At 33.3% G+C, this 16,122-nt stretch overlaps 1 protein-coding gene across 7 annotated transcripts in view; it reads left to right on the forward strand.

Annotated features, from left to right (window-relative positions):
- The window catches only part of LOC113512335 (polyphosphoinositide phosphatase), a 64,657-nt gene that overhangs the window by 47,375 nt on the left and 1,160 nt on the right, over nt 1–16,122 (forward strand). For 6 of the 7 annotated variants that reach the window (XM_052900244.1, XM_052900245.1, XM_052900246.1 and 3 more), the window contains 10 exons: nt 1,413–1,623; nt 2,607–3,027; nt 4,730–5,050; nt 5,341–5,685; nt 6,545–6,743; nt 7,550–7,683; nt 7,950–8,177; nt 8,564–8,753; nt 9,131–9,282; nt 15,378–15,572. In XM_052900244.1, the coding sequence (XP_052756204.1) occupies nt 1,551–1,623; nt 2,607–3,027; nt 4,730–5,050; nt 5,341–5,685; nt 6,545–6,743; nt 7,550–7,683; nt 7,950–8,177; nt 8,564–8,753; nt 9,131–9,282; nt 15,378–15,572 (2,258 nt within the window). In that variant the 5' untranslated portion in view covers nt 1,413–1,550. Of the gene's footprint in view, nt 1–673; nt 921–1,412; nt 1,624–2,606; nt 3,028–4,729; nt 5,051–5,340; nt 5,686–6,544; nt 6,744–7,549; nt 7,684–7,949; nt 8,178–8,563; nt 8,754–9,130; nt 9,283–15,377; nt 15,573–16,122 lie in introns of those variants that run through there. The other variant, XM_026896146.3, reaches the window with a different exon arrangement.

A 16,122-nucleotide genomic window follows, 5' to 3' on the forward strand; every position in this document is an offset into this window, starting at 1 on the left:
CAAAAATATATTTAAGGTATGCCTGGAAGGAATATTGGGAAAAAACAAGTACAATAAAAGGAAGATTTTATCGCCTTATACAACCCGATATTCCTTTCAAACCATGGTTTTGTAAATTAAAGCTTGGAAAGACCGCAACAACTATTATAACTCGTATGCGTCTAGGTCACGTATGCACACCTTCTCATTTATACAAGCTTGGTATTGTACAAAGTTCGTCGTGTAATTGCGGTGCTGAAGTGGCAGACTTGAATCATATATTCTTCTCATGTTCTAAATTTGACCACACCTCCCTTTTTAATCATCTCCGATCCATCCGTGTTCCATTCCCAACTTCTATTCTTACTCTACTTTCTTCCAATGATCCTATTATCTATAAAATACTATCTTCATATATATATGATAACAATATTAAGATTTAGTTATATTACATGAATACATTTATAGTTGCATCAATTGCTTTTCCTATATATTTATAAGTATATTCTCATATGTACAAGTATATCCTTCATATCCTATAAATATCCTAGACCTAATCCTTATCCTTTCTAAATTCGTTTGTGTTAGATATTTTTATTACTATTATCGTTTCCCCGTTTTGTTCTTGGCAAAATACCCTAATATCGGGGTGAACGCCACAAAAAAAAAAAAAAAAAAAAAAAAATAAAATAAAAACGTCAAATACAGCTGACTGTAGTCTATTGGATTTACTTTATTTATTTATATATTTTAAAAATATTCATGTAAAATCAACAAATAAACATTTTTAACTCTTTAACATTTAATTTAATATGGTGATTAGTGCATTTAGGATTAAGTAAAACAACATAACAATAATCAACAAGATGACTAAAAAAAATGTATTGTTTCATTCCATAATCAGTTCAATTCAAAGAATAGCTCTATATGAAACAAAAGCGGTACGTTATTACTAGATATATTTTTGGTAATATTTTTAGTATATTATAAATTGAAATTTTAAGATTGTGAATTTAGCGAAAATTAATAATTAATTAAAACTTCTTTTTAAAAGGCCGATTCTAAAGCACCGTTCTCTATACATATCTCTTACTACTGTTATATAGATGAACTAAAATTATAATATTATTATTATTATATATATATTTTGACTTGTTGAAATCTATTAACAATTAGTTCATATTGATTTTATGAGGTCCAATAAAGATAAAGATTTTACTGTGATAGTAAATTTAAATTTCATAGATAGATTAAGAGAAATGTTGCCTCAGAATCAACCCCAATATCCACAGAAAAAGTGTGTACAATTGTAATTTTTAGAGTCAACAGGTAGCCTTAGCCACCCAAATTCTACCCATTGATTGTGAAAATTTTTCTATAATAACTTTGTGTCACAAATAGTGTTAATATAACTACCTAATTTTCAATTTCAGAGATTCTATTTAATTGGCTCCAATAATACACAAACAAGATTTCGTGTACTCAAAATTGATAGAACGGAGCCACGAGAGCTGACCCTAGTTGATGACAAAGTTGAATATAACAAACAAGAAATACACCAATTATTGAACATGATTGGTTTCGGAAACAGACCAGGCAAAATGGGTGGTTTCAATAAACTTGTGTCTGCATTTGGTATTGTAGGTAATATATTCCATTTCATTCCATTTGCATCAATAAAAAAATTAAAAAGACAGCAGTTTAGATCCTGCATTAATAGATCAATCAGTAGGGACAAAACTTTTTATGTGTAATAAATAGACTACAAATATTATTAAAGTATAAAGATGCATGAAGATGATGCATGAGATTAATTCACATGGTGTCATGGTAACATGCAGCTTGAAACCCTTTAGACTTGTTTATATGGGATTAGTAAACGTTTTTGCATTTGTTTAGCTAAAATTATGTCACCAACCAGACAGTTGTGGTGTGGCCCTCAGTTTGTATAAGAGAACATGTAATACATGATGAATAATTGTTTGAGAATGCTCAAATTTCCCTAGTCATATTTGCAACTTTGTCTGTCATAGTCCTATATCGTAGTAACTACTAATGCATTAATTTAAAACTTAGAATAGTGTTACATATCATTGGCCTGCACATATTGCAATAGAAAAAATGTTTTATTTTCATTGTTAGGGGATCCCAAATACTATTTCAAGCAGTAAAAAACTTATACATTTTAAAACTGACTTTTATTTATTTTCATGATGCATAATTTTTTAGTTATGATCAAAAATATGAGAAAAAAGTCCTCTCTGAAGTTTCTAAATAAAAAAATCTGAAATAATAACAGTTTGTAAAGATGACATTACAGAAATAAATAAATTATGTTTCTAACTGGCATTGATGTTTGTAACTGACTTTGTTTTTGAAAAATTATAAAATGGAGGATTTTTGATCACTCTTTCTCTCTCTTGAAATCTTTTGTTTTTGGAGGTTTTTTGATCAGTTATTTGTCCACTTGTTAAACACAATTATGGTCCAAAATAAGAAATTATTGTACTAATAATAATAACTTTACTGACTGGTTTTATTTATTGGTACAATCAAGAAATTCTGACTTAAATATAAATATATTTTAAATTATGTGTCAATCTATACATTAATAAGTACATTTTCAGGTTTTATAAGATTCCTTGAGGGTTATTACATAATACTGGTGACAAAACGAAGAAAGATAGCAGTTATAGGTTCACATTCCATTTACAAGATTGAAGATACAGCAACTATATACATTCCTAGTGAGAGCAACAAGCCCCAACATCCTGACGAGCAGAGATATTTGAAAATGTTTCTGGCAATAGATCTCTCTACAAATTTTTACTACAGCTATAGCTATGACATTACTCACACTTTACAAATGAACATAGCACCACCTCGACAACTGGCCCCAGTATTATTTCCTAAACCTGTCACAGCAGTTGTATATGGTACCAGCTCTGATGACTCTGAAGTGCACTGCACCTGTAAAGATGATGATGACGACGAGGACATCTTTGAAACATGGAAAAAACAGATACAACAAAGAAATGAGAAAACTGGGTAGGGTATTTACTGTTACTTTCAATCACTTATACTTTCTACTAAATGTCTGATCAAAGATTAATTACACTAGTTTACCTGAGTTTTGTTCATGAAATGGAATATATATGGTTACGTTACTTTGGGTATCTACATCTCAGAAAAAAATATTTTAACCACCACGTCAGTTTTTTGGAATATCTATTAAGAAGATTTTTACAAAAAAATACATCTAAATAAAGAATAGACAGTTAAAAATAGGTAAATATTGCTTTCTTTTATAACTATTTTCATTTGTATCTCTCACAATAGACTAACAATAGTCACCTAGCATATTTTGGTCCTAAAAGCCTTGATAATTTTGCTGAAATAATTTTAAATCATGGTGAAATCGTTCACCGTGTTCATCACTTACAGTAGCAAGATTTTCTGGAAAAAAATCTAAATGGGAATGCAAAAAAGTTATTTTCAGTGATATATTTACACCCATACGTTTATAATTTTGCAATAGATTTTCAACAATCTCTTTGTAATTATCACTTTTTTCTTCACCAAAAAAATTTTTAATCGCACTTTTGAAAGAGTTCCAGGCTGCTTTTTCTACCTTGGTTAAAAGGCTCTCGAATTTTTGTATCGTTCAATATTCTCCTGATTTGAGGACTGTGGGTCCTCATCAATGGAGGGTTATCAAATGTAGACTGTCCTCATCACCGAAAAAAATATCAGAGCTTGATTGTTCAATCACTATGCTCGTGCATTGTAATACTACTTGTTGTATCTATTGGTCACTACTGGCAGGTGATGTAGGAACTGGTAAATTCTCTGAATAAGGGACCAGCTTAGTTACTGATGGAACTCTGCATATTTTATACTATTTTTTATTTTTTTAGTTAAAACCAAAAGTTTTTGTTAAACAAAAGTAACGTTACGTAATTAGTTGTTTCTCTCCATATCATATATACCAGAAGCTGAGAACCAATCTGCAATTAGTGCAAATCACATGAGGAACCTAATTTTTATCTTGATTTGAGACCGGAAATTCAAAATAATGTAAATAGGCTTCTTGCAATGATTTTGTTACAAAGAAACTACGATTTAACTGAACAATTTTTCCACAAACATAATGAAAACGATTTGGATGTAATTTACACACTCTAGATGACATTATTATATAAAAATAAGACTTTTGAATCACACAGTTGTTTATAAAATAGAACGTCAAACGTATTTAAACAATTGTGGGTAGATAAAAAACAAAGACTTCTATATCTCAGAATTGTGAGGTGCTATGAAAAATAAAAATATATTTTTTTAAATTTTTTTAACTTTTGAACAAAAAAAAAATTTTTTTTGTAAACTAGTTTTATCATTGATGTTTAAGGTAAACAGAAATCAATTAAGTTTTAAATCATTCTTTTTATATATAGTATAATCATATAATAGTAATTTTTGAGTTCAACTAATAAAACAATTATTTTGTTTCTTATTATCAATTACAATTTTATTATATTAGTAAGATTCTGTGTCAAGATATTTCATAAACTATTGATTGAAACATGCTCAGGTTTTCAGTTTTGTTCTTAATTTCGATTGAATGTGTGAGAAGATTTAAATCTGAAGTTATATGCTCATTTTTTATGTTAGTTTTTGTATGATATGGGATGTTCTGTTTTAAAGACCACATAATGTGTATTATCTTACATTGCAATTTGTTGCATTTCAGATGTCAGAGTCAAAAGTTGGAATTTGGTGTTAGGACTGTACCGGAATGGCGTTTTGTATGGAACAGTCATTTATTATCGACAGTCCATTCTCAATTACATCCCGATTGGATATTGTACATAGTGCACGGATTTATTGAGCAGAGTAACCTGAACATATTTGGCCGGCCTATATATCTAACTCTGATAGCTAGAAGAAGTAATAGATATGCTGGCACAAGATTCTTGAAAAGGGGCGCTAATATTCATGGGGACGTAGCTAATGAGGTGGAAACTGAACAAATTGTCCATGATTCGATGGTATCTTCATTCACAGCTGGCAGGTTAGTCATGGTTGTTCATGTTTCATCATATGTTTACAACATTGGTTCTCGACCTTATTTTACCTGTCACCCATTTTGCGAATATGTTTTTTTTCTAGAGTCCCCATCTTAATTTTACTTACATGAATATTATTTCTATTTGTTTCGATTCTTAATCTTCATCTCATTTGAATTAATGCTACCTGAGCCATTGTATATTTGCTCCTGATTTTTATTCACTGTTAGTAATATATAATGAAAAAATCAAACAAATTTAAGACAAGGCATTGAGTAAATTTATTTTATTATAGATTCAGTTCATTTGTGCAAATGCGCGGTTCAATACCTAGCTATTGGTCACAAGATGTTTCAAAAATGGTACCAAAACCAGCGATATCAATTGACTTAAGTGATCCATTCGCAGAAATACCTGGAAAACACTTGAATAACCTCATGAGAAGATATGGTTCACCTATTATGTTCTTAAATCTTGTTAAGAAAAGAGAAAAGAGAAAACACGAATCTCTACTCAGTGATGTGATAAGCAATGCAATTAAGTATCTAAACCAATTCTTACCACCTGAACATGCAGTACAATATATCCATTTAGATATGGCAAGAATGAATAAGGGTGCTGATGCCAAAGTATTAGATAAGTAAGTATTTTCATAAAGCTATGAATAAATTAAAGCTTTAAATATTTTTTATTTATTACTAATATTATAAATATGTAAGTTAATTTGTTTGTTACCTTATAGCGCCTTAACGGCTCAACCAGTTCCTATGAAATTTAGTGTACACATACTATATGGGATGGAGAAGGATATAGATAGATAGATAGATAGACATTTATTTACATTACTTACAGCACACAAATTACAATAAAAAAAAAACATACACGAGCAAAAGAGACAAATAAAAATAAAAAAAGCACAAATAAAAAAAAATACAAAAACAAAATACATAATCTAACAATCTCCTTTGTTAACATTCCTTCATGCGTGTGCCATAGTAACACAAAATGGTCACAGCTCAGTTTATTGCTTTGCCCTTAAAAGAGCAAAACATTGATATTCTGCTGTGGCTTTTATCTATATATATAGGCTTTTATCCCGATAAGTTACTATAAATAATAACTTATTATTGAATTTGATAAATAATAACAGATATCAGGTAATGGAATGAGCTCCCTGCCGAGGTTTTCCTAAAAGACTGCAGCATGGGGTTCTTCAAAAGGGGACTAAAGAGGTTTCTTCAGGGTCGGCAACGCGCGCGTAATACCCCTGGTATTGCAGGCGTTCATAGGCTACGATAACCACTTACCATCAGTTAGGCCGTATGCTTGATTGCCACCTCACTGATATAAAAAAAAGATACACAAGTACGTGTTATAAAAAAATATGCTGCCTAATTTTGCGCACAGCGTAGTTAAAATTTTTATTAGTTGTGTTTTGGACGTGAATTTTAACAGATATTTGTTCCTATGATGTACTCACAATATATATTTTTCTTAAGGCTATCTGCAATAGCTCACACAGCAGTACAGCGTACAGGCATATTTCTGAGCTCCAAAAGTTGCGATGAAATGCGCGGTATTGAGGGTCACCAGGGCGGCCGCGTGCAGACCGGACTCGTCCGCGTCAACTGTGTCGATTGTCTCGACAGAACCAACACTGCGCAGTTCGCTATCGGGAAATGTGTTCTGGCTCATCAGGTTTGTAAAATTTTTAATATTTATAGCGATTGTTCTGCCTGTTTATATTTGTTTATCCCTCTCTATATAAAAATGCATTATCAGTATGTGAGAATAGAATCTATTAATTTAAAAAAGTGAATATAAAAATGGATTTAATCCAATATTCATTTTTATATATAACTGGCTGACCCGGCAAACGTTGTTCTGTAATATAAGTATTTTTTTCTGGATAGAGATATGTTAATAAAAACACGTAGCTTTTTTATGCGTATGAAATATACTTTACGACCTTTTCTTATACTTACCAAATATACATAAAAAAATAATAAAAATCAGTCCAGTTATTTCTAAGGAATTCGACCACAAACACACGAGATTTTTATATATAAGATAAAGTATATATTTGATATTCTTTTCTAAAAAGGATTTTTGCCTATATACGAGTGTATGTACGCATTATCATGGGCTAAACAGTATATTTTGTTAAATCCATGGTACTGCTCATGTCTATAGGTGACTGTTACTACTTTTCATCAGGTGGGCCATCAGCTTGTTTGCCATTCTAAGTCGCATAAAAAAAATGTGGTTAAATCGAAATCATCAGCGTTTAGTAGTACCAATGTGAATGAAAAAAATTGCTCATGTTACAAGGTATATATCAGCCCTGATCATATGAAGATACTGATATTCTACTATATCGATTTTACCTTATACATAATGTTTTCGTATGTAGACATATTGTGAAACTATAGTGAGAATATAATTATGGTGGTTAATAGCAATCTATATTGTTTGTACTTAGGCATTTTTATATCTGATTTCAGCTTTATGCATTAGGGCTAATCGCAGAACCAGTTATCGAATTTGACTCGGACTGTGTAAGACTCCTGGAAGGTTTATATGAAGACCATGGTGATACTTTAGCATTGCAATATGGAGGTTCACAACTTGTTCATAGGTAATAATAATTTAATATCATTGGAGATGAAGATGGGAGCTATTTTGACTCAGATCTTTCTAGTTTCCCTGTAAGTGACTTAGTCTGAACATATTTTTTTATATCGCGAAGGTGGAAAACAAGCATACAGCTCATCTGATGGTAAACAATCACTGTAGCCTTTTTTGAAGAAAAAAAAATATGTTATTGATAGGTTGAAAATGTGCAAATTAAAAATAGAGCGGCTTTATACCTAGTATTTATTTAACTTAATATTTTTATTTCAGAATAAAAACATACAGAAAAACAGCACCGTGGTCATCACACGGCAATGATATCATGCAAACGCTAAGTCGATACTATTCTAACACATTCTCGGATGCGGAAAAACAAAACACTATGAATTTGTTTCTCGGTCTTTTCATTCCTGATCCTTCGAAGCCACCAATATGGGATTACCAAAGTGATTATTATTTACACCATCCAGAGGCATCCACATACATACCAAATAGAAGGTAAACTTACTAATTAGTGTGATTACTACTAATATTAATGCGTTAATATTGTAAAAATGTTATTGTTTTTCCTCTGTACCCTGTAAATTCACTGCCATATCCCACCCTTCAAACAACAATGAACACAGCCATGCAAACACAACTGCTTCACAATACAAACACGAATTAGACAGAGAAGGTTACCATTCCAATATTATTTATTAAAAAAAATTACTAGAACCTTGACTTTAGATTATATTTTATAAACTGTCGTAATTTAAAAAAAAAACAATCTAACAACATTCCATTTATTAAAATTCCTCACATATGCCCAATACATGTACATAAGTCGGTTAGAAACGAAATAATATAGCTACAATTATTTTATATAGTATATTTTCCTTCAGGTCATTAACAAAATGGTGGGACGACGACGTGGTGCGACATTTGCCTCTCCCGTGCAACGAGATGCGGAAGCTTTGCTGCGAGATTATCGGCATGCAGGGCGACAGTAGCGCTCTGGAGATGGTCGACCCATACCACGACCATAACAGGCCATTTGAATATACTGTATTTTCAGAGTGTTTTGAATTCAAGGTAATATATAGTCATACGTAATAATAATGGTTAGTCCCACACAATTGCCTGGTCTTCAAACTAGAAAACCTAGCAACAACTCAGAAATTCCAGATCTAAGTCAATGTAGAAAAATCCGTTTTCCAAATTGTGGCCCGACTGCAAATCAAATCCGGGACCTCATTTACGCAAAGCAATGTGTAAACATCACAGAGGCTGTCAATAAATTCAAATAAATTATTAATATTTAAAAAAATATTTCGATGTTAAGTTTCACAAGATTAATATAATTTTATACATTCCAAAAAGCACCTCATTTTTTAAATGTATTCTGTTTCTATTCGATGTAGAAGGGTATTATTTAGATGTTATTGATTTGTGATGATGTGATGTTACAGATGTGTCATACTAGAGATCTCGCACCTACCTTCTCAGAGAGCTTCAGTCCGTTCGTAGTTCGCGGCCGCGCCATTGGTCACAACAAGGGGCCCACGTCCAAGAATCCAGTTATTAGCGGACGCTCCAGCACCATCTCTAATAATTCCAGCGAGTATGTGTACCATAAAATATATTTCTGTGACTTCAAAAGAAAAAAAATCAATTAGTTTGTATTCATAAAGTACTAGTGATCAGGTTCGTTAGGTTATTCGCACGGGTAGATAAAATTATCTTAAATAATTAATTATTAGAAACAAACAAATATCAAAGTGGCAAACAAGCATACAGTTCGTCTGATGGTAAACGGTCACTATACGAGGTCTGTCCGGAAAGTTCGTATAAAAGTGTTCTGGAATGCGAGAAAGAGGAGTGGGGAGGCCAGGTAAGCGCAGGACCCCTTCCTTATGTCCCTAACAATGCTTCAGTTCTGGTCTGACCGCCGTGCGGTGCGAACTGGCTTGTCACGCCATCTGTGAAGTTACCTCTTAACGAAACCCCGTCGGCATGGAGCCCGCTTCCGTTGAAGAGCAGCGCGTCGTAATCAAGTTTCTCTCGAAACTCGGCAAGAATGGCCGTGAAATTTTTGCCGATCTCAGAACAGTTTATGGGGATGATGCTGTGAAGGAACCAACCGTCCACAAGTGGCTAAAAAGATTCAGAGAGGGCCGAGAAAGAGTTCGATGTTCGGGGGATTGTCCATCAAGAATTCGTCCCTCCAGGCCAGACAGTTGATGGAAAATTCTACGTCGATGTGCTCAGACGCCTCAAAGCTCGTGTGGCACGAGTTCGTCCAGAATTGGCGCGAGAGGGCGTTGGATTCTTCACCACGACAATGCCCCTGCCTACACCTCTCTTGTTGTCCGTGAGTTTTTGAGTAAAAATTCCATTACGGTGACCGAACACCCCCCTATTCGCCGGATTTGGCCCCGTGTGACTTCTTCTTGTTCCCAAAACCAAATTGGTACTTCGGGGGCGGCATTTGGGGGACATAAATGAGATAAAAAAAGCTACGACGGGGCAGCTGAGAAACCTACAACCAGAGGACTTTCAAGGAGCCTTTCACAGTGGAAACGGCGTTGGCACAAGTGCATTATGTCACAGGGGGAGTACTTTGAAGGGGATAAAATTGATTTACCTGAATAATTGTAAAATAAAATTTTTAAAAAACTTTTATACGTACTTTCCGGACAAACCTCGTAAACTATGGACGTCTGCAACACTAGTGGTGTCACGTGCGCATTGCTGACTCTAAAGAAACTTTAATATACCCTTTTTAAAAAACCCCATACTGTAGTTTCTAGGGAAAACCTCGTAATAATATAGATACGCTATTTCATCGCCAATTTTTTAACCCATTTTGGTAATTCTTCTTGGGATCGATAAAGATTTACTCTCGTATTTGTCACGATTGTAGACGTTGTTATTCTGTTGAGCAAAATTTTATATTATTCTTTTAAATTATACACACCCTAATAGATGCGATAAAAGTAATACATACCTACTTTATATAATTGTTTAAATTTCCAAGTAAAATAAATAATTCTGTTATACATTTGATAATTTTATACACACCCAATGTTATTCGCGATTGTAAATGACTCAAAATATCATCACCAAAATGAAATAATCCGTTTATTTATATTTTTTAATATAATATATTCTGAAATGATATCCATGAGGTACTTATGGTGCAATATTGCACGAAATTAACGGACTTAAGGCCTTCAAAAATTAGGACGATAATCGTAAAAGATTCGATATTCAAAATTGAATAACAAATCCTACAATTTTGGCGATAGTATGTAGAGGACATTATGTATCATTATCTTTCTACCCTTATTCCAATCATTATTTGGGCTCGGCGTTATATATTTTTTATACATATTACAAAAAGATTTGGTTTGTAGTTTTACGACCGACCGCCTGCCTGACGTCAACCCTCTTTGGGAATTATGTATATATATAACTAGAGATGGGCAATCCACCTGGGTGGGTTTAAAGTCTGGTGGGTAAAAACCGGGTGTTTTGGGTTTATTGGGTTTAAACCCCATAAACACCCAAATTTTTGGGTGTTTATGATTTTGTACTTCATCATCGTCATCTCAGCCGCAAGACGTCCACTATACTGGACATAGACAATATTATTATGCAGCCTACAGAATAAAAAACTTTTAATTTGATTTTGAGTTTATTAAGAAAGAGATGAAAGTAAAATGTAAAACTACAGTCAATCACTGTCAGATTCAGAGTTATTACAAGCGATGAATTGTATAGGTTCGATAGGCTCTATTTCGTCTAAACTGTTATGTTCATTTACTTGCTCAATGAAAGCTTCTAAGGTATTTTCTTCATTAAACTGAATGTCCTCGCATTCAGCTTTATGTTTAAGATTCCAGTTATAACAAATGAATGAAATTTTTTCAGTTCTTTCAGTTGTAAGTCGATTTCTTTTGTTATTATGTATGTAGCCTTGGATACTAAAGGAACGCTCAGTGGCTGCCGAAGTACAGGGAGCTGATAGAATACGAATCGCTACTTTGCTTAACTCAGTGGAACCACAAATACCTTTCCACCATATTAGGGGCTCAATGCTATCTAATGAGCTCCATACAAATCCTCTGGCCCAAAAGTTTTCTTTAGCTTTATAACACGCCAAATCTGCCATTACATTTGACAAACTTAAGTGTTGGCTTAAATTGTAGATAAACTCCATACCCTTAAGTTCTTCCTCTTGAGTAAGTTCGACTCCTAGAGTCCTGGGGTCTAGAATATATGCTGCAAAATGTATTGGCCTCATTGCCATATTGCATCTTGAAGATACTGATGTTAGAATCTGCTGTTTGCTTTCTTCGCTCAATGTCGAAATCTCATTTAATGCAAAACGTATCTTAGCTTGTACATCTCTAAATGTAATGTATGTGCGATGCAAACGATTCTGGTCGCTCTCTAAGTAAAATATGCTTTCAGTGACTGGTTCCAAAATACTTATACATTCCCCTGTCTTCGTCCAGAAATCATCACTTAGAATTAAATCTTTAATATCTCTTGAAATTACCACATCTTCTCTAACTGTTAATATTTGCAAAGCTATCTTATTTGCTTTCAAACTTTTAACGAAGTAACATGACTTCCCCATCTTGTAGCACAAGGCAATTTTAGTGTTTGTGTAGAATCTTCACCCTGCCTTGATTTTATCAACAAGGAACTTAATCGTTGACTCCTTTTAACAGTTTTTATTATATTTATGGCTTGCATAATAAACACAGTTACTTCTTGTATCTTTACAATATCTTGGCACAACAAGTTAAGGATATGTGCACAGCAACCGAGAGGAACAACATGTGGATATTTGAGTTTTGTTAATTCGAATGCCTTTTGTATATTTCTAGCGTTATCGCCAATAAGTACAAGAAACTTATTTGCTCCATACACTTTCATTACTTTTTCAACTTCTTGGCTAAGGTATTCACTAGTGTGAGGATTACTTTCTGTATTCAAACTTTTAACGTATGCAGGTTGAGGTTTTGATATAAGAAAGTTTATTATTCCTTCATTTCTTAAATTAGACCAGCCATCGCACTGAAGGTGTAAGTAACTACAAGCATTTAGTTCCTCATTTAACTCAAAACGCATTTCTCTATATATTTTATCTAAGTATTTTGTCGCTAAAGCTTTACGTGAAGGTATTTTAAATTTTGGTTGCAATTTTTCGAAAAATTGTATCCATAAAGGATGTTGCACCATCGATAATGGCGTCCCTGTTACAAATATAGCTCTCGCTAATTCTGTTTTTATATGATCATCGGTGTCTTGAAACTCAGCATTTATTGTAGTGTTAGCAGACGACGAGGGGCTTATAAAAGAATCATTTGTCTCTATCTCTGACAGTCCAGACATTTTGGTTTTGGACGAGCTATCTTTTATAAGTTTCATAGAGTCTTTTAATGTTTCTGGAGATTTTGGACAAGTGATAAGATGTTGAAGCATTTTGGCAGCATTACTGAATTTGTAGACCTTATTACAAAGCTTGCAAGAAACAGACTTGTTTGGTAAAGTACGGTAGTGCTCCCATATGCGTAAATCTTTAGGTCTCCCCATTGAACCTAAAAAAATGAACGATGATTAGTTGGTCTGACGAAAATTCAACAATAGAGTGCCTATTTTTTTACAATGATTATTTCTTGTTATTTACAATAAATTTATTAAAAAAATAATAAAATAAATACAAAAAACCTTTGTAAAATTACATCTCCTCGGAGGATTAAACGCAGACGCTAGTTTATTATCGTATTGTTCTGTATTTTTCTCAGCAACTTCTTTAATTCGATTAGGTACTTACGCATATTATGTTAAAAATAAATATCTAGTACACATCTTAGGCTATCCACCATTATTATCCAATGACGACTCTCAGCTAACTATGCACTATCATCCAAAATAAACGTGTATGGAAAATTTTATCCCAGTCGGTTGAGGATTGAGGATAATTGCATCAACATACGAACATACCTACATACTTTTATTTACATAACGCAAGCTAAATAAAAGCTTGTAATAATACATCTAATTTTAAGTTAAAATTGTTAAGTGATCATGATATAATTGTATCATTCAAAAATCCACTTACCTTTAATTATTTCTTGTTAAGTATAAATATTATTTCAAATCTGCTCCCTTAATATGCACTTTTTTACTGCTTTTCCTACCTAACACGTTACCAGGAAGTCACGTTACCAGAGTCAGAGTAATAGTGAACACGTTTGACAGTGATTGTCGTCGCCTCATATTCAGCGTCGACGAATAGGGGAATCCCCAGTCATAATGTATTGCATGCGTGGCGGTCTTACTTCAAATCCATAAACAAAGAGATAATTACAGAACTCGATACTAGATGGCGCTGTTTTTGTTTGAAGAAAGTTTGCGGGCTAAAATACATAGAATTTCATCAATGACTTCCACAAAGAACAACATTTCTGTTTTTTCTAAGTCCGTATCTCTTCCGTATATTTCATAAGATATAAGCTTGGGCTACATTGTTATGCAACGTGATTTTGTCGCTGTCTTGCTAGCAGGGTTGACAGATATACGATTTAAATCGTACTCATACTATTATTTGTCTATTTTTTAATGTACGATCGTAAAGATTATGATCGTAATTCGCACAAAAACATACGACTTTTTGGTTACCTGGCAACATTTTTATTATGAAACGAACATGCTCACATCATCAGTCACATGCAACAATTTATTGGGGATTTCCCCTTCACATCTGGCAGTCCTGCTTGCTAGAATATAGGTAAGTCAGCCACAGTTACTGACGATCGATATTTAAAGGGTATTGTTTTTGTGCTAAATATTTCATAAAAACGTTATTTAATACTTTGTGGATTATTAATTTAGTTGATAATCACTGGAAGTAAAATGGATGCTAATTTGAGAGATCAAGATCTTCGTATAAAACAGTTAATAAAAGAAAATCTACGTAAGTACTCTTTTTATACCTAGGTAGGTAAGGTATAATAAACACAAAAGGTACTTAGATCGCGTGTGTTCGAAGCATTTATTCTAATAAATTTAATTTAAAATTGTAGAAAGAAAAAATGTCTGCCAAGCCGTAGCCGAAGCCGATCTCCAAATATATTTGGCGATAGTGAGACCCAGTGTCCAGATGATTTACCCAGCGTCGTCGCAACAAAGAAAAAAAACGAGGATAAAGTAAAAGAAAATTTACTGAAAGAAGAAACAAACTGTTCTAAATGCTTAATTTATGGAGAAGAGGATAAAAGAAATGAGTATTTCGGACTGTTAGTGGCTCAAGAATTTAAATATATACGGCCATGTGTGCGAACGAGGTGTTATGAAGAAATTTTAAAGTATCTACGGGAAGCAAAAGGCCAACATGTTGATCAACTGCAACATGAAAACACTGAAAATTAATTACTTTCATTTTATTATATATAGATTTTTAAAATTTCCTGAAATATTATTAGTTAACGTTTTATTTAATATTGTAGAATTGATCAATACAATTTATAAAAATAATTTATTGGTATTACTTACATATTTTCAAAAAAATACGTAAAAACCTATTTTTTTTGGGTGATTATGGGAGTTTATGGGTGTTTATTGGGTTTTTACCAAAGCACCGGGTTTAAACCCGGTGCTTTGCCCATCTGTATATATAACATATAGAGTTACTTCTTACAGTTCAAACAGTGATTCGTCAACAGACGATGATCTAACGAGTTCAACGCCAAGTTCCCGGCAGGCGGCGCCGTCTCCTTTGACCTTACTCGCTAAAGTGCTGACAGCTGAGGAAGACGAACAAGCGAACCTGTTCCCCGCCATCAAGCGTCAGAACAGAGTCCTATTGAAGGAACCAAATAAACGTGATATGCTGATGTAAGTTTCTTTATCTTCTATCATCATCATCGTCATTATCATTATATCAGATTTCTATTGTACACTGCTGAACATAAGCCTCACCCTAGGGGGGTTTTGCCAGTAGTTGCCATGCTTGGCAGGCAGATTGGAAACCGCAGTTAGGCTTTGGAGATGTTTTAAAGGGAACGCTACTGCCCATTCCTCGCGCTCCCTTAGTCGCTTCTTACTACACTCACGGGAAAGGAAGGGATGGCCTATTCTATGCCAAGACCACATGGGAAAATAATGTAATATTACTAACATTATCTTCTCTACACCTTAATATTATAAAAAATTCATGTCATGATCCTCGCTAATTCGATTTTTATAAAATTTTGTATTGAAATGGACCTAGTAAATGGCAGTAGAAAAGTCAAAACAACGTTTACTGGGTCAGTTCATAATTAGGTATAAGAAAATTGGCCTGACTGACAAACTAATCCATCGACAAATAACCTAAACTGCTGTGATAGAGGTTGGAAATATAAAATTTTGAATTTGGGTTACTTTTATTACGTATTGTCGACAT

Source organism: Galleria mellonella, unplaced genomic scaffold (genome assembly GCF_026898425.1).
Source record: "Galleria mellonella isolate WM207_F2 unplaced genomic scaffold, CSIRO_AGI_GalMel_v1 utg64, whole genome shotgun sequence".
In the NCBI taxonomy this organism is placed as follows: Eukaryota; Metazoa; Arthropoda; class Insecta; order Lepidoptera; family Pyralidae; genus Galleria; species Galleria mellonella.